The sequence below is a fragment of the Poecilia reticulata genome, linkage group LG12, assembly GCF_000633615.1.
Source record: "Poecilia reticulata strain Guanapo linkage group LG12, Guppy_female_1.0+MT, whole genome shotgun sequence".
Taxonomy (NCBI): Eukaryota; Metazoa; Chordata; class Actinopteri; order Cyprinodontiformes; family Poeciliidae; genus Poecilia; species Poecilia reticulata.
Window position 1 is genome coordinate 15,843,119 of NC_024342.1, and position 27,906 is coordinate 15,871,024.

General features: G+C 38.6%; 1 protein-coding gene and 1 long non-coding RNA gene across 4 annotated transcripts; one reads left to right on the forward strand and one right to left on the reverse strand.

Annotated features, from left to right (window-relative positions):
• Position 1: 1 nt before the first annotated feature.
• Positions 2-27,849, reverse strand: LOC103473710 (AP2-associated protein kinase 1-like). Of its 3 annotated transcripts, none has more exons than XM_008424145.2 (20): positions 26,712-27,849; positions 24,888-25,006; positions 22,557-22,665; positions 21,435-21,577; positions 20,116-20,237; positions 19,461-19,542; positions 19,122-19,254; positions 18,896-18,999; positions 17,523-17,605; positions 17,197-17,357; positions 16,690-16,811; positions 16,180-16,527; positions 15,917-16,059; positions 15,064-15,269; positions 14,792-14,881; positions 14,007-14,096; positions 13,119-13,223; positions 12,457-12,618; positions 10,417-10,503; positions 2-3,111 (listed from the first exon to the last, which is right to left on the reverse strand). In XM_008424145.2, the coding sequence occupies exons 1-20, from the start codon at positions 26,875-26,877 to the stop codon at positions 2,468-2,470; spliced, it is 3,219 nt and encodes a 1,072-aa protein (XP_008422367.1). In that variant the 5' UTR covers positions 26,878-27,849; the 3' UTR covers positions 2-2,467. The 3 variants fall into 3 exon arrangements, with proteins under 3 accessions (XP_008422367.1, XP_008422366.1, XP_008422368.1); XM_008424144.2 differs by having other exon boundaries at positions 10,417-10,524; positions 26,712-27,847; XM_008424146.2 differs by lacking the exon at positions 2-3,111 and adding an exon at positions 5,950-10,142 and having other exon boundaries at positions 10,417-10,524; positions 26,712-27,807.
• LOC103473711 (uncharacterized) lies at positions 3,023-6,144 on the forward strand. The gene is made up of 2 exons (XR_535059.1): positions 3,023-3,109; positions 4,739-6,144. It is a non-coding gene; the product is annotated as an uncharacterized LOC103473711 (long non-coding RNA).
• Positions 27,850-27,906: the final 57 nt, after the last annotated feature.

Here is a 27,906-nt window from a genome sequence, read left to right on the forward strand (position 1 = left end):
AAAGGTTTTTGCCACAACTGTTTATTAATAGCATCACCTCAAAATAAAAAGTTACATGTCCATCAAGGCAAATACGTAAATGTTACTTTAAAAAAAAAAAACGTGGAGGCGTCTCAAGACAAAATAAAGAGTATTTTTTATAATGTTGAGTGTTTTTATAACACTGGTGCTTAATCCTAAACTGGGATTAAATTTGAAAAAGCTGTTTCCAGGGACGCCTGCATGTATCGCCTGATGAGCAGCGAAAAAAAGGCAAAAAATGAACAAGAACAGGTTAGAACTGTGGGTAAAATGAAGATGATTTACATTCAGAGATTCATGTTAAAAGTGTGCACCCACTTTTAACTGTTTTAATATATAACTCAGAGACATAAAAACACATAAGAATAAAACAACAGATCCAGAGCATGAAGCTTTTAAGGCTATATTAGGCTGATAAAACCTTTAACTTTCGTTGTTTTTATTTATCCAGTATTAATTGAGCAGGTAATACAGTGTACACATCCAGGAATCCTAAGCCTGAGCAAAAAACAGAGTCCTTCATTGTACCAAAATAAAAGATTCAGAAGCCTTATATTTAACATTTTATCACATAAAAAATCTAATCTGTGATACGCTGACAAACTACACTTAAAACTTATTTCACGGACTAGACAGAAAAGTTAAACAACATACACTAAACTGTGTTTTATGTCAGTATCTGTTTAGCGTGTAAACCGGTATTAGGATAATTAAATACCGGCTACGTCAAAGTCTCTGCTGAGCTGCTGGGATTTTTTTGAAGTGCTTTTGGAAACAGAAACATGGATTTGGCTTGCAGTAACATGGTAACTTTCAGCTGCGGTACTGAATGTCGACAGGAAAACTGAAAACATTTGGAAAATCTCCTAATACTGATAATGAAAGCAAAATCTGCAGTTTATATGTAAACAACAGGAAAGATTTAATAGGCTTAAGGCATGAGCCGCCAAGCAAATCCTTCGGGCTGCCAAGAAACTGATGGTTTCTGGCACGACGCACTAACAGCTGAATCGCTTTTCCTCTAAATCGAAGTAAAACTTCTTAGTTGGATAAAAAAAGTGATAAAAAAATATCAACATTCACTCCCCATGAAAATGGAGGTCATCTTAACTTGGGCCTTGTAATGATGAAGTTAACCTCTTCTTTCTGGGGATTGGACTAGAAATGCAAGATACAACAACACTGGTTTACAAAAACAAGACTTGGCTGGACAACCTTCAAATTTACTGTTTTTTTCTGATTAAAATTAGATATTGGCTCAGATATTAGGCCCACTACTATTTGTATAAATGTCCATGAGCAAATAGCAGGGAAATCACGTTCTTGTGGACGTCAACGAATCCCTGGAATAGTTTTGTCTGGATTTTTGACCACTTTTTACAGGAATTTCTTGAGTTCATGTACGCTGGGTTGGTCCCTGACGCATTAGGCTTTTACACGTAGAATATATGTTTAATTAAGAAATGGCCCCGGCCATGATTCTACCACCGCCTTGTTTTACAGTTCGTACAAGCTTTGAAAGTCTCTTCTTCACATTTTATGTCCTTTTGGCCAAACAGCTCAGCTTTTTGCCACAAAGCATTTGGTTTGTCCAAATGCAGTCATGCAGCAAGTCAAGCTGAAATGTCTAAGTTTTAGAGTAGATGGTTCTTATTTTCTTAATGGACTAAATCCATGTTGATGTTAAATTCGAGTCACTCAAAAGCAGCTCTTACTTTTTACCTCAGTGGTTCCTGGGTAGTTATTTAACTTTGAGCTTTGCTTTTGTGTGCAAATGACAGTTTAGATTCGATGGTTAAAATATGTTCCAAGAGGACAAAGACGCCCAACACGCATCACAACTGGATTTTGATGTACAGAGCAGACCATCATTAAGCTTCTAGGAGGTTTTCTCCATATTACACAAATCTTCAGTCAGAGGTTTCTTCAGACAACCTGTAACACAGACTGCTACAGGAGATCCTTCCTTCCCACAGCCATCAGCAGCTACAATGACTCTTTGAAGACAATTATATCAGTTTGTATTTTGGGATGATTAATGTCTTTTTGATTTAAAATCCTTGACATCAACCCTTCTAAAACTTGACTAACAATTTTGCCGAGGCCAGTGGTTGAAAATGGAGTCAGAATTATGGCAGAAATCAGTAAATATCTATATATCTGAGCCTGTATGTATAATTTTGACCACGTGTGTAAAAGAGAAAACTGCATACAAACTTTTGATCTGGAACATTCTTAATTACTTTTATATGATTATTGAATAGATAAATAAAGACAAAACTGTTCATGATGACTTGATATGGTGACTGTAAGCAAATGAGACGACTGAGGTAGAGCCTTAACCTTGAAACAACATCAAACTTACATGTGGGATTTTAGTCATACTGCAGTTTAACTATATTTTGGCTTCTTCTTCTTCTTCTGACTTTGCATTTTTTAAGACACACTAAGGCTTCCCTGGGGAGCATCTGGGCTGAAAAGGTGCGGCGGTGAATGGGTCAGCCACAACTTTTCCCACGATGGTCCAGGAATGCAGAGGCCCCACTGCCACTGAGCCCACGGCGGCCTGCTGACCGATCCTGGACACGACCCGGTGCACCGCCACGGGCTGCTGGAGCAGAGGGGCCTCCGTGTGCAAAAGGGCGACAGGGTGACACTTTGTGCTGTTTCTCATTTGCTGAGTCCCGTACATGAATGCTTGAGTGTTAGCAGGAGCAGCTCTGCTGGTTTCCTGCCGCTTCCCAAACGGTGCCTGCAGGAAAACATCTGATGCTTCAGCAGAATTATGGGATGCAGAAAAGGCGGAGACTCTGCTTGCTGTCCCGCTTTCTTTCCTTTGCGGTTTAAACGGGGCCAGCTGGAAGACATCAGAGATGATGGCGCTGCTTGGAGGAGGGCTCTGGGATCCTTGGTTAACAGGTATGAAATGACGGTTGGAGCAGGGAACGCGTGCAGGGCGGGGCTGAGCGCCGCATTCGTCTGACAGCAACATGTGTTTGTAGGGGACACATGCAGCGGAGCTCTGATGGATCTTCTGCCCAGGAGCTGCAGAGTGAGCAGCGTGAAGTGTGAAGAGCTCCCTCTGCAGGTCTGTGTGCGCAATAACAGAGAGGAAAGTGAGATTATGTCCCCTGAAGGTTTTCCTCAAATTACATTAATGTTTCATAAAGAATCTCTAAACTAGAAACAAAAAGAATCTTGTAAGAAAATTGCAACAGATACAGATAAATGTAATGTTTTTTTTTTAAATCTGAGGGATTCAACTCGTCAGACATATTTTCACATAGATTTAAAAGAAAAGTTGAACACGAATTTACTGAGTGTTTAATTGACAAATTCACTTATTAATATTAATATTGCTTTACACAACTTAACTGCGACACAAACATTTAGAGTCTTACCTGTGTAGATTTACAGGACAATCCAAGCAGATTGTTAGTAATGTGACATATTCAAACTTTTTTTCATCTTTGTCCAACAATAAAAATTCTCTAAAATAATACAATTATTTTCAAACTTTAAATGCAACTCTGTACAAGAACAAGTTTATGAAGAAACCTAAAATAAAATGGCACCTAAAGCCAGATCAGGATGCAGTTTATATAATGTTTATATTATGGTTTGCTTTGAACTTTATAGTTTCAACTTTAGTAGTAGTAGTGTAGTTTTACAACAAATTTGTTGTTGTAAAAACTACATAATCACTCAAAGTTATTATTTTTATATTTTTCAGTGCACTGTTGCCGTCTTTAACTTCAAATGGACACATTTATTTTCACATTCCCATGTATTTTTTTTCTATACATAACTTCAATCTTTGTGTCGTTTCCAAATACATTTCCTTTAAACATATTCATATCTCTGCATTCTCATTTTACTTATATTCTACATAATTTCATTCATCTTAAACACAACTGTGGAATATTTTCTCATCAAAACTACTTAATGCTGACTATTTTGTACATGATAAAAAGCAGCCAAATATTTTATGAGTACCATAAACAAAGAACTCTAAAAAGAAGAGCATGACTTTACAAAGTTCTGCACACAAAAGTTCTCCATCTGTAAAGAGGAGCCTGAGTTAGATAGAGTGGTTGTGAAAATATTCATACCCCTGTAACCATTTAATTTTGTTAACACTACAGCCATAAACTTTTTTATTTGTACAGATTAACATAAAGCAGTGCATATTTTTCCGACGTGGAGGGAAAAGTATACTTGGCTTTTAAAATGTTTCATACACGAAAATCTGAAAAGTGTTGCGTCTTTTTTCCTCTCACAAAATAAAATACAGTGAGACAAATAAAAGTTTAATTTTATTGGCCCCATCAGTGTGTGTGGACAAGGAAGTTGTCCACACACAACTTTCAGTGTGTGTGTGTGTGAGAGGGTTTAATAAAGCAGGTTTGTGTCATAAAACATTATCACAAGCTTTGAATTTTTCATGCAATACTGTTCAATTCAAAAGCTGAGATAATATGCCTCAACATCAGTCCAATCAAGACACGGCTGTCCAGATGAACAGATGGACTGGACATGGAAAGAAGGAGCTCTGGTCAGATGAGATCTTAATCTTTCTTTCTATCCAACATGTAAATGTGCACACAATGAGTAAATGTTCAAAACTGTTGAAAACATATTGTAAAAGACATTCAGACATTGTAATTTCATATTTTCCTGCTTCTATCAATAAACATGATGTTAAATTCATCTGCAGACTCCCGTCAAAGAAAGCCAGCAGATCATCTGACCCAGCAGTTCCAGTACAACTACAAAGGCAGATCCACATGTTGAATTTCAACAACCCGATTCTCTCATTTTCCCAAAGTGGAAGGAAACTGGACAAGGTTTGAGCAGGATTATGATTTATTCACTGCAGCTGCACACAGGGAAAAATCTGCTCTTCAATCCTGCAACATAGAGGAAGTAGACATTTCCATATGCACCTACAGTAGTGTCAGCAGAGGGTGCCATTACCACACCAGCAGAATCCAGGGAGGATCGTGAGGAAATTTAAAGAGATATGCAAACCTGAGAGCAAAACCATAATGAAGAGGCATAAATCTGAGAGACAGAGACAGAGTTAACACTAGCCAAAGTTCTGCACTAATGTCCATCAGTAACATTGCAGAACAACGAAGCAAAACCACTTCTGCACCTAAACAGGTGACACCCATCAGTGTGGATGCTCTACATTTAAGCCACGATAGAAGAGCTGAATGTAAAGCGAAACAGTCAAAGTCAGGATATTCTCAAAGAGTGATATCCAGTTGTAAGAATTGTGAAGGTGAAAATCTGGGAACCCATGAACAGCTTTTGGACAAGCGTCTCATAACTACAGAAAATATTATCAAAAAAGCAAAACCAAGCAAGTCTGGAAGTCAAGTCAGCTAAATCTGATCTTAAACAGACGAAGGTTCGACGTTACACAGACACTGACATTTAATCTGATCTGCGCAATGTGAACACATTCATAGCAAAACAGAAAGACAATTAATGACCAAGTGGCTCAAGGCAGACACAAGAGAGGAGTGTGACGTCTTACAGAGAGGGCAATGTAGACAGCGGTCTTGGTTTTCTTTTTCTCCAACGTGTAAATCCGTAGTAAACCTCTTGAGAAAACTTACGTAACTTCATGTGGTTCATATGTGCAAAGCTGTGATCTCATCTGAAGAGAGCACCTCCGTTAGTCCCTGCTCATTTCGATAAACACAATCTGAAATTAATTTATGGAAACCACACCATGTACTGTGTAGGGTCTACTTTATGTTGCTCCATGACATAAGATCCCAATCCAAGGTTGAGGTTTGTGATTGTAAAGTGACACAATGTGGAAAAGTTTAAAGGGTATGAATAAATCTGCCAAGCTCTGAAATTTGAAACACTCCGAGAACTGTTTGAGAAATACAAGAATCAATAGTCAAAAAGTCAACATTCACATTTGTACTTTATTAGCCATCCCTTTATAATTCTTAAATTATCTCACAAAAATAGGAGCACACAGTATCACAGCTCTGACGCAGGTTTAGGCCATAATGACAAGGAGGCATCTCAAAAACACTTGATAATGTCACATAGCTTGACTGTTTTCATTTTGGGGGAAATGACAGAAAAAAAAAAAAACCACAAATCTGGGGCTTCTGTTTCTCACCAGCTACTTGCCTTGCTTGGCTTTAAGTAAATACAACAGCACACTAACGCTTAGAGGGAAAAAGCTTGGGGACTTGCATAGGTTCAGACAGTAACTGCAGATGACTGATGTTCAGCTGGAGGATCAGAAACGTGATCATTGGGTATTTTAAGCCTCAAAACTGCACATGCAGCAACTCCGGTAAATATAACAACAAGGCTTTCAAGATGTCTTCCTGTTGTTGTTTTCTACTCAAACCTTCTGCACTATAAGGGGAAATGTTATTAACATCTGAGTAGCTCACTCCATACTGTATCCTTTTGGCACAACCTTTAGATTCTGGGCTTGATATTTCTACGCTTGTCACTTAAAGGGGATCTATTATGCTTCCTTGAAAGGCCTATGGGTTATACAAAACATGTTTGTTACATTTCTTTATACAAAATTATTCTTAAATTATGAGATCTTAGTCTGGTCAAGTTCTTTCCATTTTGAACTCCTTTCAGAACGAGCTATTTTAGGGCCTCTTGTCACTTTAAATTCATATAAGCTGCTGCTGGGTAAACAGCACAGCGTTTGTCGAATGTGACTTAAAAATTAGGAGGCTCATTTTGCAGACACCAAAGAACATTAGCTTACTGCCAAAAAAGAGGCTGGGTGGTTTTCTTGAGCTCTTGGTTTTTAGAAGCAGTTGAGACTTAAATGAAAGTACAGAAACTTGGAACATGCGAGTTTTGCATAATAGCTCCCCTTTAAATGCTAGCTATATTTAAAATAATATTGCACATGGATTGTTGAAATATGGCCAACTAACTTATTAAACTTGGGCACTTCATTTACATAAAATAAAGATATTTCTAAATCTCTTTCTCCAAAAATAAAACTTGTGCTTTTTTTAAATTCCGTTTTTCATATAAAATAAAAATAAGAACAAACAAGTGAAAGTAGCCATTTTCATTGCAATCATGTATCAGAAGCATGAACCCCTTTAAATTATCCTACAGAAACATCTATACAGTTCTGACCTTCAATAATGTTTATAATGCTGTGTGATAATCGGACTTCAGCCACAGGGCTGCACCTTCAGACCGCCATACTCCACAGAGCCCCGAAAACATTAAATACAAGACAAGGGTTGTTTCTGTAAACTGCAAAAGTAAACGCATACTTCCAGAGAACGGGAGAGCAGTAGGTCAGCGTGCTGCAGGAGATGCAGCTCTGACCACCTGAGAGAATTTAGGAGGAGAGGGGGTCTGTGCTTTCAGAGGAGATTTAAGGACAAACTGACCAAATGCCATTTCTGCAGCAAACAACAACAACACAAGAAGACTACTGGAAAAAACACCCAACACTTTAGAGTCCACACACGCACACTTTTCAGAACACTGTATACCAACGCATGGGATTGTAACATTCAACAACACTGCCATGCTTTTTGATATGAATCCTGTGATCACTAAAATTAGTCAAAAAAGCCTTAAGAAGCACAAAAAAAAAAATCTAATGAAATGGGACCAAAAATTCACACAATTCAACTCCCCCTCTATACACCGGCTGCTTTGAATAAAAAATATAATTGTCCACTTGTCCATGAGAACAGACCACACACAGATTCATTTTTCTTTTCACGAGAGTGGGATAAGACATGGGTTCAGGCCTAATCTTCCAGGCTGGACGGAGACCAGGGTTAGCTTCTATACATTTTAACATACTGACAGTTTCAGAGCATTTATAACCAAGAAGAAAAATAAAAAAGTCACATGTCTGCACAGAGGAATGACATTTTCAGGTATTCTTTAACATTATTGAACAATTATGATGTTAAGAATCATATATAGATTTTTAATATAGACTAATATTTTTTTCTTACATTCAATCTCTAACACTCTATTCATATTAACATGTATTAACAGGAAAACAATGTCATATATATATATGCATATATATGACATGTACATCAGATTCACACATAAAGCAATATGTCTTCCACGTGTAAAGCTTTATGACAATGACTTCATATATACGGTCTGGATAAGAGTCTGCAGATATCTATTTACATAAATAAGGAGTAAACAAATGTGAGGAATGTAGGAGGGATTGGAGAATGTGGACTAAATGTGCGAAAACAAAAGAGTGTGTGTGTGAAAAAATATTCGTCTAATGAGATTTCTGACAGTGCCAAGAAATGATTGGAGAGTGTTGTGTATATTTATATTTGCTACTTTTTATCTGCTAGGTCCTATTATTGTTAGTTTCTCACATTATTATCAAGATTTCATGCATTTCTACAGATATGGCACGCTGCTATAAACACACCGACTTCTGATTAAGTTCCAACATGACCTTCCTTCAGGAAAACAACTTAAAATCTTCATCTAAAAAAAAAAGCAAAGTGGAATAGACAAGAAAAAATATTATTCATATTGAATGGTTGAGTGTACAGCACTGTATACAAATGTTGGCATGCCTGGTAAAGATGCTTAAAAAAGACTGAAAATTAATTAATCTTTTACTGCGGTAGCATGAACCCAACAGGAAACATTTAGAAAAGTCCAAACCTTAAATTTGAGTTTTTTAGTGAGCGAAATATCCGAAGACAGTAAAGTATCTTTAATGACAAAAAAATGCCACATTTGTAGTTTATGCCTACTTTTTTAACATTCTCAGAGTGCCTCAGAGATTTTGATTGGTAATGCGTGTTTTTGTTTTACTCAGGTGAAATGATGATATAGTGATAAGCGGCAAAATGTTATTACTTTTAACAATGGGAAAGACAAGAAAACACGAGATAAAATGCATCTTGATCTTCTGATGCTCAAATCAGAAAATTGCTTTCTTAATAAACTCCAAACAATATGGCCAAGATATTCTTGATGGATTTTTTTAAACCTTTGTATAGCAGAACATGCTAATTGCAGTCAGAGCAACAATTAAAGGTTTAATACAACTAGATGTGTGGCAAACAAGGCAGGCACTCAAGCTAATCTTTCCACTTCACACAGGAAGCAAAAAAATTTTTTATCTGTGAGTTTTTTAAATAAAAATCATTACTAGGGGTGCCAATAATTATGGAGTGCGCTGTGCTTCGTCTTTGCTTTGCTGTTCTCGTCACTTCTCGGGTTATTCTATGGCACGTTAATGTAGCGTGTAATGACTCACGGTTCTGTTTTTCATGCTCAACTACAGCAGCTTCAGTCGTACAGATCTTCCATCCCTCAACTCAAACAAGTCTAACATTTATGCATCTCCCTGCAAATCAGGCTACGTGACATCAGATTCAGAGATGTTTGGCTTTGTTAATTCAAATAAACCTCACCTGAATGAACGATCATTTAAATTTTCCGTGTTTTTTTTTTCTTTTTTTTTTCTGTGCAAATAAACTCAGGGAGGAAAATCTAGGAAGGCAAACCACGACAAATTCACTTGTGCACGAGAACTACAACCACTTAGAACTATGTCTACTTTACATTACGACAATGATCTTTTTTTTTGTTTGTTTGCTATTAGACAAAATGCTGTATTCTTCAAATAAACTGATAGCTTTTATCCTGATTGACAAAAAAAAAAAAAACCCTAACATGACTAGTGCTTAAAATGGACGGTGAATTGGCTGCTCGTTCTCGGTGGATCATACATAATGCATGGCAACTAGAACAAAGCTGAAATGTTAGTGTGAAGATGAAAGATGAAGAGATGGCGGACGCTTCTATCGATGAAAGAAAAGTAGGAATGAAGAAACGCTGACAGGTGAGGGATGTTTCTATAATGAAGGGAGGAAGTCAGGGAGGGGGTGCAGAGAGCTATCTACGTCTACACGGCTGATTGTTGTTATGCTATGCCGGACTATTATCCAGAGTTACAGCTTCTATGAAGGAGGAAGGGGGGGCCATCTACAAGTCGATGAGCTGGTCCACCAGCATCAGGGAGCGGGCCAAGCTGGGCAGGCTGGATTCAGAACCACCGCTGTTACTGCGCGAGTGGCCTCCTGAAACTGGCCGAAGAGACAAGGGGAGGGGAACGAGACGAGTACGGGCAAACAGAGGTGGGGGTGGAGGGGAAGCAGAGGAGTGGGAGTCACAACAGGCAAGGAAAGCAGTCAAAAAGGAAGGAAGGAGAAGAAGGAAGAAGAAAAAAAATTTACCCAATCACAGCTACAGCTTTTCCAAAAATTGTATCCCTACGTTTCTATTTGACCAATTAGATTTTAACGTTTTATTTCAAAGATGACTTCAGCCACGTGAGAATAAAGAACTTTAAAGGTGTACCTTGGGAATTCTTTCGGCCTGTGACGGGAATAGGATCAAAGTCGTCCTCTGTAGCAGCCTCCGCACTGGCCGACTGGGCCTCGAAGTCTGAGATCAAGAGAGACGAGTCTGAAGACGATAAATAAAGCTCAGATCGACGAGGTAAGAAAAACAATATAATGTAGAGGGGCCACTGGGATGATGTTTTATTACTACAGCAGTATATAATGATGCCTCCTCCACATAAAAATATGCACAGCAATTACAAAAAGATTTTCCATCTTTCTCTAAAATAATGCTCTCAATCCAGGCTTTTCAAGACAAATAGATCTGCTGCTCTGTAAACGGAAAAATTACGTCTGACGGCACATTATGAGAGGGAATCGGTGATCTGCAACTGGAGTCACCTGCTGCACACAGTCAGGCTGTGATTCAGAGTTGGCAGAGTCAACAGTATTTAAATATTTTTGCTCTGCAGCCAAGAACCGATAACTAAACCCCAGCTGTGCTGTTTTTAATTTGAGAGAGACAGTGCAATTTTATAGATGACTCGTGACAGCTCAGGAACACTCTGCTACTTTGAAGACTTTAAACTTGATTAAACTGATTGAAAACCCATTATAAGGAGGATCATTAATCTCATGTGAAGAAAAATACCCTGACTATTAAACAGCGAATCAAAAACGTTTTACCTTTAGGGGAGTTCGATGATAAATGGGATTAAAAAATGAAGGATGTTTGGTATCGCTGTTGGCCTGAATTAAAAAAATGATTTTGTTCTGGAGGTACAAAAAATAGCTAGAATGTTACTGTTTGCTGAAATTTTCTATATGATTCAAAATCCCAAGAGTGGAATCAGAAGAGTTCAATCAACACATTTCTAAAAGATTAGTGTCAATATTGCACTCGAACTCAAGGCATCATGAAGCGAACCGACTCACTTCGGATCTATAAGGGAAGATAATGAATTGAGATGTCAATTCGTGTCATGATGGAGGACAAAAGGGCTCCTCAAGCACAATTTATCAAGTCTAAAGATTGCTGATGTCAAATTAATGATTCCTCCAGTGAGAAGAGAAATGAACAACTTATCTGCATGCTCTGAAAGTGCACTCTACCGTCACTTCAGCAAACCAACTCGTATGATGGGAAAAGACGAAAAGATCCTTAATGGCGAGTGTGTGCTGGTGTGTTTATGGTTTGGAACTATGATCTTAAAGGGGCTTAGACTTATCTGAAAAAAACAAATGGTTCCAGTTAAAGTTGCAGGACAGTTTAGCAAACTCAACATGTTTGTGTTTGTGATGGTAGGACACAACAAGCTTCATCCTGACAAGCCTCAGACACCTTTATGTAGGTGATGTTTAATGGTTGCTATAGAGACTTTGTGAGTCGCCACTTCAGAGTCGCCTCCACATTAAAAACTTGGCTCCTCGTTTAGCTCAGTGACCATTGGCTGAAGTCTAAGAGCCCATGTTGCATCTTTTTTATATCCCATATTAAAAATTTATCACTAATTTGTAATTTAAAAATTCTAGAGACTCTGATCAACTTCAAACCAGCATAAATTAGAAACAGTTCCTGTACACTTATTTTAAAGGATTGCTATGTTAACTAACAAAAACAAAATCTTAAAATAAAATTCTCTTTAACCCCAACTGAATAAATATTCAAAAAAGGCTTGAATTTGGCTACATTTTTCAGTGTGAGATTATGTTACTGCAATATGCATAATTTATTTGAATGTTTTATACACATTTTTACCAGGAGGAGGCTGATGTATCTGATATCTTAAACCCACTTAGGAATCAAAATACTAGAGAAGCAGCATCTCATCAAGTAGCATCTGATGTTAATGCATTTCTACCTCTGAGACCTACAGATTGTAAATTATTCAATACCAGGTTTCTTCATAGTTTACTCTTTAAAAAATCAGAACCAGGATGTTAAAAAAATAGTTCTTTCTTTTTAGGAAAGAAACAAACCTATCAGAGCACATCTGTCAAAGATATTCATGCTCCACCGAGTGACTTTAAATCATCACCATGCAGAGACTCTTACCCCCTTTCGGCTGTACTGAGTCTCCAGACAGCAGGCTGAAATCATCCAGAGCAGATGTGGCAGAGGTGGGAGCAGAGGAAATGGAGGAGGTGGCGCTGCCCGGTGCTGCGGGTGGTCCGGAGATGAGAGACCCGAGGAGAGAGTCGTCTGCAGTGAGAGGGTCTGGGACGGGGAGAAAAACCACAAGAATGGGATCTAGTTAACAAAATATCTAAATTCTCACTTTGATATGTTTCATAATTTTAAATGCTCGTAAAAGATCTAAGCTGTTAAAAGTCCAGTTTTTCTGCTGTATGTCTAAACGTTTATTGAATCACAAGTGATGATGTGGAACTATCTGGCCACCAGAGGCAGCACAGAGACAACCTTGGAGAAGGACTAAAAAAGCCAGTTTATAAATTCTGTTGATTCATTTGAAGCCAGTTCTTTTACACATATGTCATTTCACCCACTGTTAATATAAAACTATTGATTCTTTCACTCTTTCTTTACATAGAGATAAGAAGGTTTGCGATTGATAACATTACTGTTTCTGTTTGCGCTGAATCGAGCTGCAGGTTAACCCTGTTCTGTTTTTAATGCAGTCAGCCCTGAATGATTTTTTGTTTCAGCCTTTTTTGGGTTGAAAAATGTTTAACAACAGGTAAAAAGACCTTTCGTACCTTTCACAGACTCCACAGACCCTCCAAAAGGATCAGACAATGACAGCAGATCAGGAAGCATGAGTGAAGATGTGTCAGGAGATTTGAGACCTTCAATCAACTTCTCTGAAGGCCAGAAAATAAAAAAGTGAAAAACTTATGTACAAACATTGTGTTCTTTGTAAGTCGATGTCAAATTCATTCAGACGACACAGAAAAAGATGTAAAATATGCTCAAGACTGACTCAAATTGGCAGAGTTCGAATGGACTATACAGCGTACCTCACTATAAGCCGCACCTTCAAAGTTTTTTTTTTTTTAAACTGGAAATGTACATATATAAGCCGCCCCGGGCTATAAGCCGCTGGCATCTCCCCCGCTCTCGGTTTTCCAAATCTGATATTAAGGACGCAGCATTGCGTCTCCAACGCCGAACCATGGTTTTGTTCGCGCCGAGCTTACGTGTAGCAGCTATCGATCTGTACTGCCAAATCGATAACCTTCAACTTAAAAGCTGCATCATATGAATTTCTTCGTGTTGTTTCCATGTTGAGAGGGTTTGAGTTTGAAAACATTTCTCCGTCGTGCCTGCTGCTAGCATGTGCTTGTTCTAAATGAAAATCAGCACTTTCTTCTTTGATTTCCAATTTTGACTTCCAATGATTCACTTGCTTCTAAGGAGCCCCCTGGTGGTTGAAGAAAAATCCACAGAAAAGGCGCACTGGGCTACATAGTCCGAAAAATGCGGTACAATACAGTATGTGTTTAATTTTTATTCAAATCTAGAAGCTCTTCATCATTATTGTGCCAATGTCTCAGTTGCTGCAGTTAGTTCTCAAATATTTATATGAAGATAAAATAAAACATTGTTTTTTTCTCACATTTCATTAGAATAAAATGGGCCTTTACCTGGAGCATCCGACAGTTCAAGGGTATGGAAAGGATCTGGGACAACCAAAAGAGAGGCTCCCGAGTCCAGAATAGCAGATGACCGTTCAGCTAGGAGACAAAGATAGAGAAGTTCAGGACAATGTCCAATTAAATATTCAGATGATTCTGCAAACTGAGACCAATAAAGTGTTGTGTCTCATAGTGCAGTACTGCTTAAATGATAGAGGAGTTTAAATCACTTATTTTGTTATCATGGGATATAGTGTAAGATGCTATATCCTTGTGATCAGAATGGCAGACATGCTTAAAAAACAGACTAGATAACAGATTTTATCTAATTCCTCTTTTAGTTAAATGTGTCTTTTTGTGCAAATATAAACTTCTTATTTGCTTAAAGTTCCCTTTGTTTAAGAACAACTAGAACGTCATTAGAACATCATAACATTTTTGAGCCTTCTGGCATAAAGATTTGTGTAAAATTAGAAGATTTTCAATAAACAAAACTCACACACAACACCTGCAAATAAATTTGACTTAAATTTTAACACATCTAAACATTTTGACAACTGATTTTTGAGATGCAAACTTTCGCAAAGTGATTAGTATAAAGTTCTGTTTATAGTTAAGAGAATTTTTTTTTTTCCTGGACTCTCCATTTTGTTTGACTTTCAGCCAAAAACTTAAAGCTCTTGTCTCTAAACAGCAACTTTACAGCAAACAAAGACAGTTATGACGACTACAGCATCTCACAGATCCACAGTTAGAATTAGAAGCAGGTAGAAAAACTTTGAATTTGTCAATACCATTTTCTTGAGAAGTGTTTTCCACAGATGAGGCCTGCAGACCTGGAATCAGCTCTTCCGAAGGTGTTACCTCAGAATCTGACACCATATCTGTTTTTAAAAAATTATCATTCATTGTTTACATCAAAAGACAAAAAACTCCAACCTTTATTAAATGATATATTTGCTGTCCTTCCACCTCTGTAGCACAATGCATCTTGTCTATGACTTAAGGTGTAATTAAATCTCATAAATGTTTGCTAAAAAATAAAAATAAAAAAATCACATTTTACCTGAAGACTTTTTGTCATCAGCTTTGAATTCGTCAGCTGTGAAGTTGGAGAAGTTGTCGTCGTCAAACGGGTTCCATGCTGGCTGCGTGGGGGTGTTGGAGGAACCAGAGGAAGGGACGGTAGCTGCAGCTTTGTTTTGGTCCTGCGCTGCATCGCAAAGGCTCGGCTGAACAGAGTCGGCGGCGTTTGGTTGAGATACAAGTGATCTACAAGAAAAAACAGTTTGTTTTTAAAAGCAAATGCAAATCGGCTTCAGCAGTGGTTAAATGCAAAGATATTTCTGTCAATTCCTAAGGTTTTACAAGTGTACACTAATTCAAGTAAGGCTAATGTGTCTATAAAAATGCTTCGATTTCTAGATTTCTTTGTCCTTTTAACTTATTTTGAAATGTAAATATAAAGAATACTTTAGGATTCTATGGCAAATATTTCTAAACAATTCTTTCTTTGTATACTTACCACAAAGATAAGACAATTTGCATTTGGTCAAATATTTCTTAAACAGTAAACACTTGACTTGAGGTTTTATTAAAATAACTTAAAAGAAATTTGACTGAAGTTGGTTTGGGTCATGATTTGCCAAAGAAAAAAAAAAAAGCCCAGTGGTGGTTTAAAGCGAGACTTGCAACATATTCACTTAAATAAAGGAAGATAGCCAAATGTAATTAACATTTCTTCTGGCTGAATGTCATTTGTATTTAAAATAAAAATATGACAACTTTTGTTCATTGTTACCAGTTTTTGGTGATAAAAATTCAACTAGCAAAACACAATCATCCACAGAATGATCTTAAAATGAATTTAAGATCTTAAACTCTTGAAATATTTCTAAATTCTTAAAAGTTGCACTTACTGGCTGAGAGCAACATTTCCATTATCCCCCTGCAGCAGCTGTGTGGAGTCACTGACAGGATCTGCAGCACCGTTTGATGCTGCATCACTCGGTACACGTTGGTGACCTCGGTCCTCAGATGTCTTTGGAGTCTCAGGTGGAGTCTGCTCAACAGACGAAGAGAAACAAATGTGTAACGATCAGAATTGTTTTTATTACATATGCGAATGGACTTCAGGAAAAGGACAGAAGAGGTGAAGGTCGGAGGTTGCTTGGCCTCTTACGATCTGAGCTGATTTTTGGCTGGCCTCAGTGGAAGCAGGCTGACTTGGAGCTGGTGTCTCCTGTTGCGCAGCCGCTTCTGGTTGTCCCGGAGACGCCTGGCTCGGAGAGGGCTGAGCCTCTGGTGGCTGAGTCTGACCCGGTTGTTTGCGACGCGCTGGACGCTGAGGTGCGGCAGGGCTGGACGGAGTCTGCGCTGCCTGTGGAGGAGCGGAGCTAACCACAGAAGAAGAAGGCGTGGCCTGTTGCTGGGATGTTGGCTGTGCTTGCGGTGCAGCGTCAGCTTTGGCCACTTGTGATGCTGCAGAGGCTGCCGTCTCTGCTCCAGCAGCTGCAGCCGGCTGCACATTCTAATGCACAAACATATGTAACACTATATGATTTGAAGAAGAACCAGGATTTTCTACCACATAACCACAATTCTATCTACATTTTCAGACGGGATAATGAAGATGATTCATCATTTCACAGGAAAAAAGTAGAAGAAAGTTTTCCTGAGTCACTGTCTGTACCTGCTTCTGTGGAGCAGCAACCTGATTTGCGTTGGTTTGTGTTTGAATGAACGGCTGAGCTGACGTCTGTACCTTCTGCGACTGGAGAGCTGCAGCTGGCTGGGAGAGGTCTAAGCTGACTCCTGCAGAATAACAACACAGCACATCACTCAGCAGCATCCATCAGTTTCAATTCTACATGTAAACACGCACAATTTCATATAAAACTTAAATGAATTCACAGTAACATGAATTTTATTAAAATGCTTGAGGCTGAATAACATCACCAACTAAAAGCTCATCACCTGAAGCACTGATACAGAATAAAAAAAAGAAGCAGCCGCTTAGTTAGACTACTTTAATTTTTCAATCCATCACCGTGGGTATTTCATCTGTTCCTATTAAGACCTGCTGCACTCGACATTTCCAAACACATGCTGTAGGATTCATGCACTTATGTCATTTTTTATCAGAAAGTTTTGCTTTTCTGGTGACAGAAACAGAGTAACAGCGGAGTGAAATACGTACCCACAGACTGAGCTGCGGCACCAGACAGATTAGCTCGCTTGCGAGGGGTGAGGGCAGCAGGCTGGATGGGTAGGATGCCAGCAGCGGGCTGGGTGTGCACGGCTTTGGGCCTCTGACGAGGGGTGATGGAGGTTTCAGTGGTGGGAATTGGATCTGTGAGTCTGACGACAAAAGGAAGCATAATTCCCTTCGCGTTAATCATGGAAAAACACTGTTAAGATAATTATTTAATGAGTATCGGGATACTGACTGTAAGTAATTAGTTCCACAAAATGTGGTGTCACTACAGCTTTAAGGGTATTACAGAGTAATGAGGTCATGCTTGCCTGGGCTTAGTCTGGCTCTTCTTTGCTGCGGCAGCCTCACTCGCTTTGATTGGCTCAGGAAGTGTGGGAGGAATCGGAGAATTCTAGTTTGTGAAGAAAAAAAGCAAATATTGAAAAGGAAATGCGCATCAAATTCTGAATGAAATGCAGAAAATAAAGCTGAAATGTTGCTGTGTGGAGTCTTGCAGAGATACTCTAAGATGACTAACTTGCTGACCTCAGTGGGTTTTTAAGGTCAATCATGAAAACCAAACAGCACTTAAGATCCCCAAAAATAGAATTGAAAAAAAAAAAGTTTCAATAAGGCTCAAAGTTTAACTTTGCTAATGCTAATCTACAGATCACTGCAGATGGTGTTTATTCTGATGTAAATATTGTAATCTAAAATTAGTTACTGGCAGAAAATCATCATGATTAACAGAAATAAAGATGTTCTAACATCAGTCTTTGTCTAATTAATCTATATAATGTGTTTCACTGGGCTATGGAGGTACTGATGTAAAGAAACTTTTCAAAAACATTAAAATTTATTGAGTGGATTAAGCAGCTATAATACTTTAGGTTGCTACGCTGCTTTATTTTTAAATCAGACAGTAACTTTAAGCTGAATCACTTTACATTCACTGTACTGTGTATTGCCCCGTACCTTCAGTTTTTGTGTAATTATATACTTCTGTATATATCACATAATGAAAACATGACAACAACTTACAGATTTACAAAAAAGGAGAAGATGATGTTGACATCAGATGTTGACATCTTAAGAGATGTCTTAAGACAGTGAAACTCCTCCTTCATCTTGCTACATCTCAAACTATTTACTTCAGCTAATCTGGATTTCTACCAAGTTAAGATGCAAAGAGACCTATCTGCTGTAAATACCTTGAGATTTTCCTTTGAGTAAAAAACAATTATATTTATTTGACTATTTGACTGAGAATCTCCGTCCTCCTTCTCCTGTGGCTTTGCTTTCCTGCCTTTATTATTTTGTGTACTTTGTGAAAAAGTAGGCTAAACAGCCACATAACTGCGTGTGTGTGTGCCACATTGTGCGTGTTGGGCCTTGTGCTGACCAGAGCCGCTGTTTTTGTGGGCTATGCACATCCAGTCCATGTAGCATATTTGTGTGGTTCAGGAAGTCACCATGAGGTTTGCGGTGCAACGTTGCTGTTTGTTTCTGTGTGTCAAGCGCATCCCATGCATGTGGCTGTTTGTGTGGGTTAGGTACAGTGATAGTTTTGTGCGTGCCCTCTGATAACATCCTTCTGCTTTTAACTTTTTTACCTCCACATTAAAAATCCTGAAATATGCCTTTCAGACTGCCATTTCTTTCCATAATTGATCAAATATCTTGGCTACAGAGAGAGACTCACCTTCACATTCTGAACAGGGCAAGTCCGCTGAGCGAGTTTAAAAGCAAAGTAGGACACCTGATAGATATCCGGTCTTTTGTCAGGATCCGGCTCCAGCATGTAGCCTAAAAAAACAAAAAACATGTAATGTAGAAAAATGTTAAATCTCCAAAAATTAAACGAGAAAACACAACAAAAACATCTGGACCAAGCAGAGAGCAAAGAATATTATTTGACAGGTACTAACGAATGAGGCAGTGGAGATCGTAAGAGTAACGGGAATTATCTGGAATAGTGAAACTGCCATCACAGATGGCCACCTGGCTTTCACCAAAGGGGAGAGTGAAGAAGCACAACTTGTACAGCAGACAGCCCAGCGCCTGGAAAGAAAAACCACATGCACACCCAGTGACAGGAGAAAGGAACGGATGAGTCCAGACACACCAAAAAGCTGAGAAAAGATTATTCAATCATTTCATAAAATTTGTAGGTTTGTAGATTTTATTGGTTTATTTATGATGGACAATAAGCACAATCACATTGTGATTAAGGTGTTATTATCACAAATAATATTCATCCTACTCACCCAGACATCAGCCTTTGTAGTTATAATCTTATTGTTGTAGAGGTTTACCATTTCTGGAGCACGATATGACAAAGTCGTGTACCTAAGACGAAACATTTAAAATAGTAGGAGTATCAGATTTGATGTGCCAAAATAAAGCAGAAACTGTAAACACAGGGCTTTGACTATACACAATACAAGTCATATATTACATCAATAAAAAACTGCAGATTCTAGTTGTTGTGAAGATCCCACAGTTAAGAGTCTGAACAATACACAAAAAAAGTTAATTTTTAAAATATTGGTCCCTTTAAAAATATGACAGCTTCAAGCTTCAAAGTTTTTAATTTGGATTTTCATATGATAGACCAACACTTAGTAGAATATCATTGAGAAGGGAAAGGAAATTATAGTTTTTTTTTTTATATGACTTCAAAACAAAATCTAAAACAATGCAGTTTGTTTTCAGCATCATTTGATCTGATACCCAAACATAAAATCCAATGCAAATAATTGCCTTTAGAAATCAATGAATAAATAGTGAATAATGTCTCAGTTTATTTTATCCTCAATGCCTTTTAAAGGTTGTGTAAAAAAAAACAAAAAAGCAATTGAGTTACATTATTTACAATAAGTAGTCATAAAAGAAAGCTTGAGATGTTAAAAAGTCACAAACTTTTTGATTTCTTCCTCCACTGCTGCCACTCCTTCGGTCTGCGGGTTTTGGAACCTGTTTGTGGCGCTGCCAAAGTCGCACAGCACGTAATGACCTTTGTCATGCAGGAGAATGTTCTCCACCTGTGGATGCGTGGACATTTCTGTTTTACTCAGAGATCTTCAGATAAGACTTTATTGTAGACAGTATAGTGTTTCAAAGCAAAGCACTGATTTGAAGCAGCAATTAACCACCAGGCTAAGATCAGATACGAGGCTTTTGCTTTGGTAAGACGGGTATCTCAGATAACATTGAGTAAATTGTACCTATTATCTAGAGGGACCCTGGAATCTACTGACATTCAGCTGGACTGATATACAGTAAAGTAAGCACATACACACACATACACGCACACGCACACACACACACACACACACACACACACACACACACACACACACACACACACACGCACACACACGCACACGCACACACACGCACACACACAAAAACAAGTACATTTTCTAAACCTGATGAGGAGTGATTGTTAATTTTCTTTCCAGATGTAGTACATCTCTTCCAACAACTTGGAGCTCTCCAAGTAGTTGAAAATGTTATAATTGTATTAATGCAATTGCTTCATTTTTAACACAATTTTTCCAACAAAAAATTTTGAAAAACACTTGGAATGCCATCGATTATAGTTTTTGGAGAAAAACAGAAATGGGCCTAGAAAACTGTAATGGTTATATCTTCAAAAGATAAAGTAATCAATCACATTAAACTACTGTCACCTTCACATTACAGCACACAAGGTTGAAGCAAACCTTTCACAAATTTTTAAGTGAATTCTTTTTACATTTCTACAGCGAAAAAGTCGTGTTTCCATTTTGATCAAAACTACTGAGAAACCACGATTTAAAATCAATGCAGCTACACGGCTCTAATTGCAGCAGGTGAAGTTATTTCAAGCATGCTAACAAGTTACATTGTTCTCTGCTATTAGACCAATGAATAATTAAACGAAGCTTCCTCTCACACCAACATACTTATCATTGCTTTTCAAAGGACGTCTCAGCAGGGTGATTCACAGAAGGAGCTGCTGCTGGGTTAACACAATTACACTGGATGTCATCTCCTTCAATATGCGGCACACAGTGGTACATTACAGGGCATTAACACGTTACAGTTCAGAGAGCCGAGATTCACTGTATTTAAGACTTCACTTTGCAAGAAGCGTTTTATTCCAGGGCAGAACTGACGCAGGCTCACGTTTGTGTTAGAGTTATTAAATACTTAAAATAAAAACAAGGCTCATTGGAAAGCTGTTAAAATGTCACCTTGAGGTCTCTGTGGACGATAGGCGCCTTGCGCTGATGCAGGCGAGATACGGCATCGCAGGTGTCACAGAAGATCTGAAGCACCTCGGACTCCGTGAAGCCAGTTTGAAGTCTCTGATTCATCAGATTAACCACCTGCCCTCCTGTAAAATAACATTTGAAAATGTAACAAAGCAAACCATAGGAGAGTCTGCTCTAATACTTAGGCCTGTAACGGTAACAAATTTTGCTGGACAACAAACTGTCGCAGAAATTATTGCGAAAAACAAGACTACTTTCAACTGATCTAATGATAATGACATCATAATGCAAGTTTCTTCTCGTAAACTTAAATTTTGAACAGAACACACTGGAACACGCTGGGACTGAAAGACATTTTAAAAATCCAAAATAAAACACGACAATCAAAAAAATAAATAAAACACAAATAAAAAGCACACCATACATAAAATGGATTATGTGTTTGTAAACAAGCTTGGCAGAGGAGGGAAGGGTGTAAGGTTGGGGGATGAACCAAGGACAGCCTGGACTCAAGGACTGGCTGTCTTTTTATATAAGCTATCTGCTCTACCGCTACTTTGTGCGTTTCCCAAACTAGACTGTTAAAAGGATGAGGCTAAATAAAAGGCAAGAAGCCTGTGAGAAAAAGTAAGAAGCTCCACTGGGGTGGAGGTTATATCAGTAAACATAGCGCAGTAAACATAGCACCATATGAGCTAGATTGGCTTTGTGAAAATCAAGACTTAATTTCAGTTATGAATCTTCAAAATTAGTGTCGCAGATATTCTATCCAATCTGACTGAGCTTGAGCTATTTTACAAACTGGCAACATTTTACCTGTAGAGATACAGAGCTGGTATGGACATATAGCAAAAATCACAGTGAGATGTTTTCAACAAAATAATGACTCAGGAAGCCTGAATATAATTGCACACCACACTTTTCGGATTTTATATCTAAAATACTTTCAAAACCTTGTAAAAAATTAGCTACAATTCTAATAAAATATGTAAACTTTTTGGTTGTAAATGTGCAAAACCTATGACAAGACGCTGTACTTGTTTAACCAACATCTAAATTCACAGTTTGTCATTGATCAAGGCGTTCCAGCACAACCCTCACCTTTGCAGTAGTCCATCAGTATGAGAACCTCCCATACATCTCGGGATCCCATAGCTGTGATACTGGAGTCCAGATAACCAACAATATTCTTGTGGCCAACGAGGTCTTTCTGCAAGAATAACAAAACAAATGCACCATCATTAATACACTACAATGCACGCACAAAGATCACACCAAAAAACTCAGCAAGAATAAACTGCTTTCTATTGTCAAATATAGGAATATTACTGATGATGCAACATGAAATTATCTGCAAACGCTGCAGGTTAAGTTGAATTGTCAGTACTTTATGCAATGAAGCTCTAGGGTATTCGCTACAAATGGAGCTGAAATAGGAAGCTGGAATCAGGAATCTATTAAGAAATGAAAAACAAATTCCAAGTACTACTGTTGAAGGTGAGCCACCGTCATTGTGTGTGAGAAGAGTGATAGTGAGAAGCAAAAGTAAGAAAGCCTGGGAGGTTAAGAAAGCAAACGTTAGCCAACAACATGTATGATTCCACTGGAAGATTGTGGAGTGATAAGATCTGGCTTGTTTGTAATCTCAGCGTCCATTGCTTCCTTCCTTCCTGAGTTCCTCAGCACAAAGAAGACAAAGTCTTATGTAGACTCTAAACTCAAAGAAGGCTTTCAGACTTTCCAATATCAACATTCAGTCAAACCTTTTGCCATGACAGAAAACATTTTACTATAGTCAACCTGAGAGAATAGAAACAAACCGAAAAATAAGGCAAAAAATCAAAGATAGTGCTCGTTTTTATTAAACACCAAATCTGAATAAGGTTTATTGGCAAATTAAGTTTCCATGTGCTTTAAAAAATTCCACACAGTTTAAATACTTAACTAATATTACATAGATTTTATCTACCTTCAACATTAAATCCTACTAGTTTCCTTTTGTGTTCTGAGGCAGAACATCTCAAAAGCCCAGATTATTGATGGTAATGGTTTGTTCATGGTAGTCAAGAAAATCGTCCAAGAAGTTTATGGAAGCGATTGTTACCTTGCAAAAACAAGGAAAATGATACAAAAGCAAAACAAAAGCCGTGAACGTACATAAATATACAGGCGGAGGCAAAGTTTCCAAGTTTAAAGGTAAAGGAGTAAAAATGAGGAAAGAAAGTGTCAAAGGGTGCCACCAGATTCATCAGGTGGTCAAAAATGTTCAACTGAGGTTTCGATTTCCACAACAAGACACCAGAAAGAAACCAGAGAATTTGGGATTCTGTGGAGCAAAGAATCAAATCTGAGATGTTTTGGGGGCTGTTGGATTAGCATTAAGTCTGGAGGAGGAAGTATGACGTTTAAGCTAAAAAATAAAAAAAAACCCAGACAACCCACAAGGAAGCATGGCAGTGGCTCAGTGATGTTCTGGTGCCGTTTCACTTTCTATGACTTCGAGTGTCGAAGGCAAAATGGATTCAATTAAGTGTCAGGAAATCAGATTCTCATGCTGTTGTGCAGTTTGTGAGGAAGCTAGTGCTTATCTGAAAGAAAACATTGTGGAAGAGACTAGAAACGCCATCATAGTTGCTTGACTTGAGCTCAGTTGAATATCTCTGATTGGATTTGAGCAATATAGTCGTAGTTTACAAAGCCAAGAAGATTAATGAACTGGAGGACTTTACCCATGAGGATTGGGATTAAGTTATTGAGGAACAATGGCAGAAGATGTTCGAATCCCATCTGCAGAAGGTCATGACATGTAAAAGGACTCCACTAGGTGTTGAAGATGTTTCAAATGGAGGGTTTAAATCATTTTGAGACTGTATAAAACAAAAGAAGCTTTTAGAGTTTGATTTGAAGAGAGTACTTGTATGATTAGCTATGTGGAGCAGCATAAATTGTTCAAGTTTGATTTGTTTATTGCAAATAGGCAATAATTTAAAATGCTCCTACATCAAAACCACTAAAATTCTCAATCACAGGGTTCCTGCTGAGCTGCCTGTGAAAGTGCTGCTGTAAAGTTTTGCTTCCCTTCTGACGACAAACACCAGTCAGATGATTCAACAAAGGAAACCACATTTGCTTTTCCCTCTGAAATAAAAACACCAGATGATTTTTCTTTTATAAATTTGTTTTAAATATTTGTGTTCATACTATGACACCGGTTGTGTTGTTTTTTTTTTTTTCCAAAATCAAGGTTATCATTGTGTGAAAATTAAATACCAGTTCATCTTTATTCGTCCTGTTTGTACTAAATTGAGCGACTTGCTCGAGGAAGGCATCCTGCGTGTGTTTCTCTTTCTAAATACTTTTGTTTTTCCTGTTGCTCTCACGTGTGGTTTTACCAGAGCCACAAAAAGCATCGCATGAAAACAAACCACTCACCATAATCTGAATCTCCTGTTTGCACACCTGCAGATCATGCTCATTGTTGACGTACATCCTCTTCAGGGCACAACGCACCCCTTGGTTTGTTTTCACCAGGAACACAATAGCAAAGCCACCTAAAATAAACGAAAAAAAGAAGAGTTGTCACATTAAACTGCCAACCAGATATGATAACAAGCAGACGGAAATCATTAGCGTTAAGTACAGATGTAAAATTCAGAGTAGATTTACAAAGTACTCAACTCCACAATGACGCTGCACATCAAAGCTTTCAGACTGCATCATTGTTCTAGCAGATGAGCCTTTTTTTGCTTCATTACATCAAACAACTGCCAGTGTTTGTCCTTTACATCATAACGGAGGATCATGACCACATGGTGCTGCCTTATAGCGTTATCTATTAGTCATGTCGTTGCTGGAGGGTTAAAGTAGAGGCCTACAGTGAGGCCCAACCATCTGGTACGGCTCAGGCCGCATATTCATTCTGCTGAGTTTAGCTGCGACACTGTCATCAATTTCAGACAGATACTGCAAATCTGCGTGGAGCATCTCCGATGACGGACGAGGATATAAATAAGATTGTGATGCACATAATAAGGTAAACAAATACATTCTGATTAGCTCGGCTGACTCATATCATAAGAACCTTGAAAAATTGTTTTCAAATGCTTGATTAGATGGAGCCCAGACACAACTCTCTAAAACAGGAAAATGTGTTTGGCTCATAAAAAACAAAAAAAAGAGAGAAATGTTTAAGTTAACGATGCCAACTTTATCTCTAGATCACATTTACAAGAAACAAACGTTGACTTCACAATTTAGCCAAACAAAATTGATAAACTATAACTAGATAGTAGATCAAACACCATTTTACAAACACTATCAAGGGCTTTCATAAAACAACAGAGTTAAATGTAAATTTATGGCCTCAGAAGAAGGAATATGTAGACGGGTGCACAATGTTCGACAGCAGCAAATTTAGTGCATGTTTCCTCCATGCAATTGATTCCCTGAGGGCGCATTAGTTCTTTTCTTGCTTTCCTGCATTTACAAAAACTCAACAATTAAACTGCTTGGGGGTGTGGAGGGGGTGTTATCCTCCTAGCTCCAGACAAGCTTCCACAGTCCAGCATCAGCAATTTCACCTCATGACTCTAGGTTGCAATTTGCTTACCGCTGCTTGTTAGAGTGAAAATGACAGTATCTACAGTAAACATTCATTTTGAGAGCATAAAGCAACTGCCTGGCGCCTGCTAGTAGCCATCTTTGAACCATAATAGCAGAGTACTGATAAGAGAAACGGTGCAGAGCTTTGTTTTTATATACTTAGGTGCAATAAATTTAAAATTTTGTGATGCCTGTGTGGGAGACATAGTTATGTTTTAGTGGTGTTAAGGTTAAGGTAAGTATCTCAGAAGGAGAAAAATACACCACATCAGGCTTTCTGCTCAGGGCGGCAGGGAATGAGGGGCGGCATGAAGCAAACAAACAAAAAAACCTGCTTCTTACTCCCTGAATGATCGTTTTCCATCACCAGATGCAATAATCTGACTGTTAAAGACATAAAGTCGCTTTGGTGGGGAGTCAACTTCTGGGTTTTGTTTTGATGAACCAAGAATGAATCATCTATTATTCAATATCTTAAATATTTTAGATTATTAAGTTTTTCTCTCTCTCTTTTCAGAATTGGGGCTATCCGGGTTGCAATTCACAAAAAGCCACCCCTGATTCTCCAGCTATGACGGAAAAAAAATGAAAGAGTTAAAAAAAAAAAAGAGTGAACTGAATGACATGATCTGGTCTGTGCACTCCCTTCCTCACCTTCAGCAATGATCTCCTCAACTGTGACTTGGTGCCGCCCGACAGTGAAGGCTCTGCCAATGAAATTTCCTCCGGCGTGACTGGACCCAGAGCTGCTGCCCCCTCCTCCTCCAGAACCAGGCCCGGAGCTCACCAACTCCCGACGGGAATCAAAGAACTTCCTCATGATGTCGAAATGACAGCAGGGAAGATGTGGCGCTCGCCCTCTTCACGCTGTGATGTGCTGGCTTATTGCAGTGATATATTATATCCCCGGATCCTTGTGTAAACTTATCCAGTCTATTCTGGTGCCTCAAAAATATGCAAGTAATTCCGCTTTCACTTGTGGTGATGATGTGAGATACTTTTAGGGGAAATTTCCCATTTGCTTGCCAACACAAGCCAGTTGGTGATAACTATAGAGCGGCTAGCAGTTATGTAAGTGTATTACACCGCCCAGGAGGTTAAAGCATCTCCGGAAAAGTGCTCCTCTTACCAGCCAGCCAGCTGTTCATGGTCGGCTGCGGCTGCTGAGGAAAAATAGGTCCATCTCCATCTCGTCCAGCCGTTACCAAGCTAGCTAAGTGCTAGCTGCTAAGGCGCTATGACATTTCGTGTAAGGTTATCCAGGTTATCCTCTGAAGAAAATGTCTTCAAACGCGGTGTACCCTTCGAGTAACTGCGACAGCGCTGCCCAAAAAGCTGTTTCCATCCTTCAGGAAAGTGCAGCGACCGTTTGTTGCCTCATAGCTTACTGTCTGTGGGGCTATTTAATTTCTTCCATTTGTGTGTGTGTATAATATATATATTTATATATATATATAAAAACTATATGGTTTCCGTTCGCTGACGCCTTCAGCGCAGGGAAGCCCCCAATAAGCGTCGAGTTGATAGGAGACGAGTCTGCGTCCGCTGCAAGTGTGTAAGTACTGCGTCTGTCATCCGCTAAAACGGTACCGACTGAGGTTTCGACACAACCGTCTAATCTCTGCAACCACAGCAATCTTTGGCTGCCAGCATTATCGCAACATCCTAGCTGTTGCTGTTGACGCACACGGTGACTTGTGGGTACTGTAGTTCAGAGAGCCCCGTCGCCCTTTCGTGCTTGTGAGCTACCGTGTGAGGTCATTTGCTGCGTTCACGTCACGTGGAGATATTCACTGTTGGATTATGGAACAACAAGCCCCCCAGGTGTTAATGTACAAATACCTGCCCT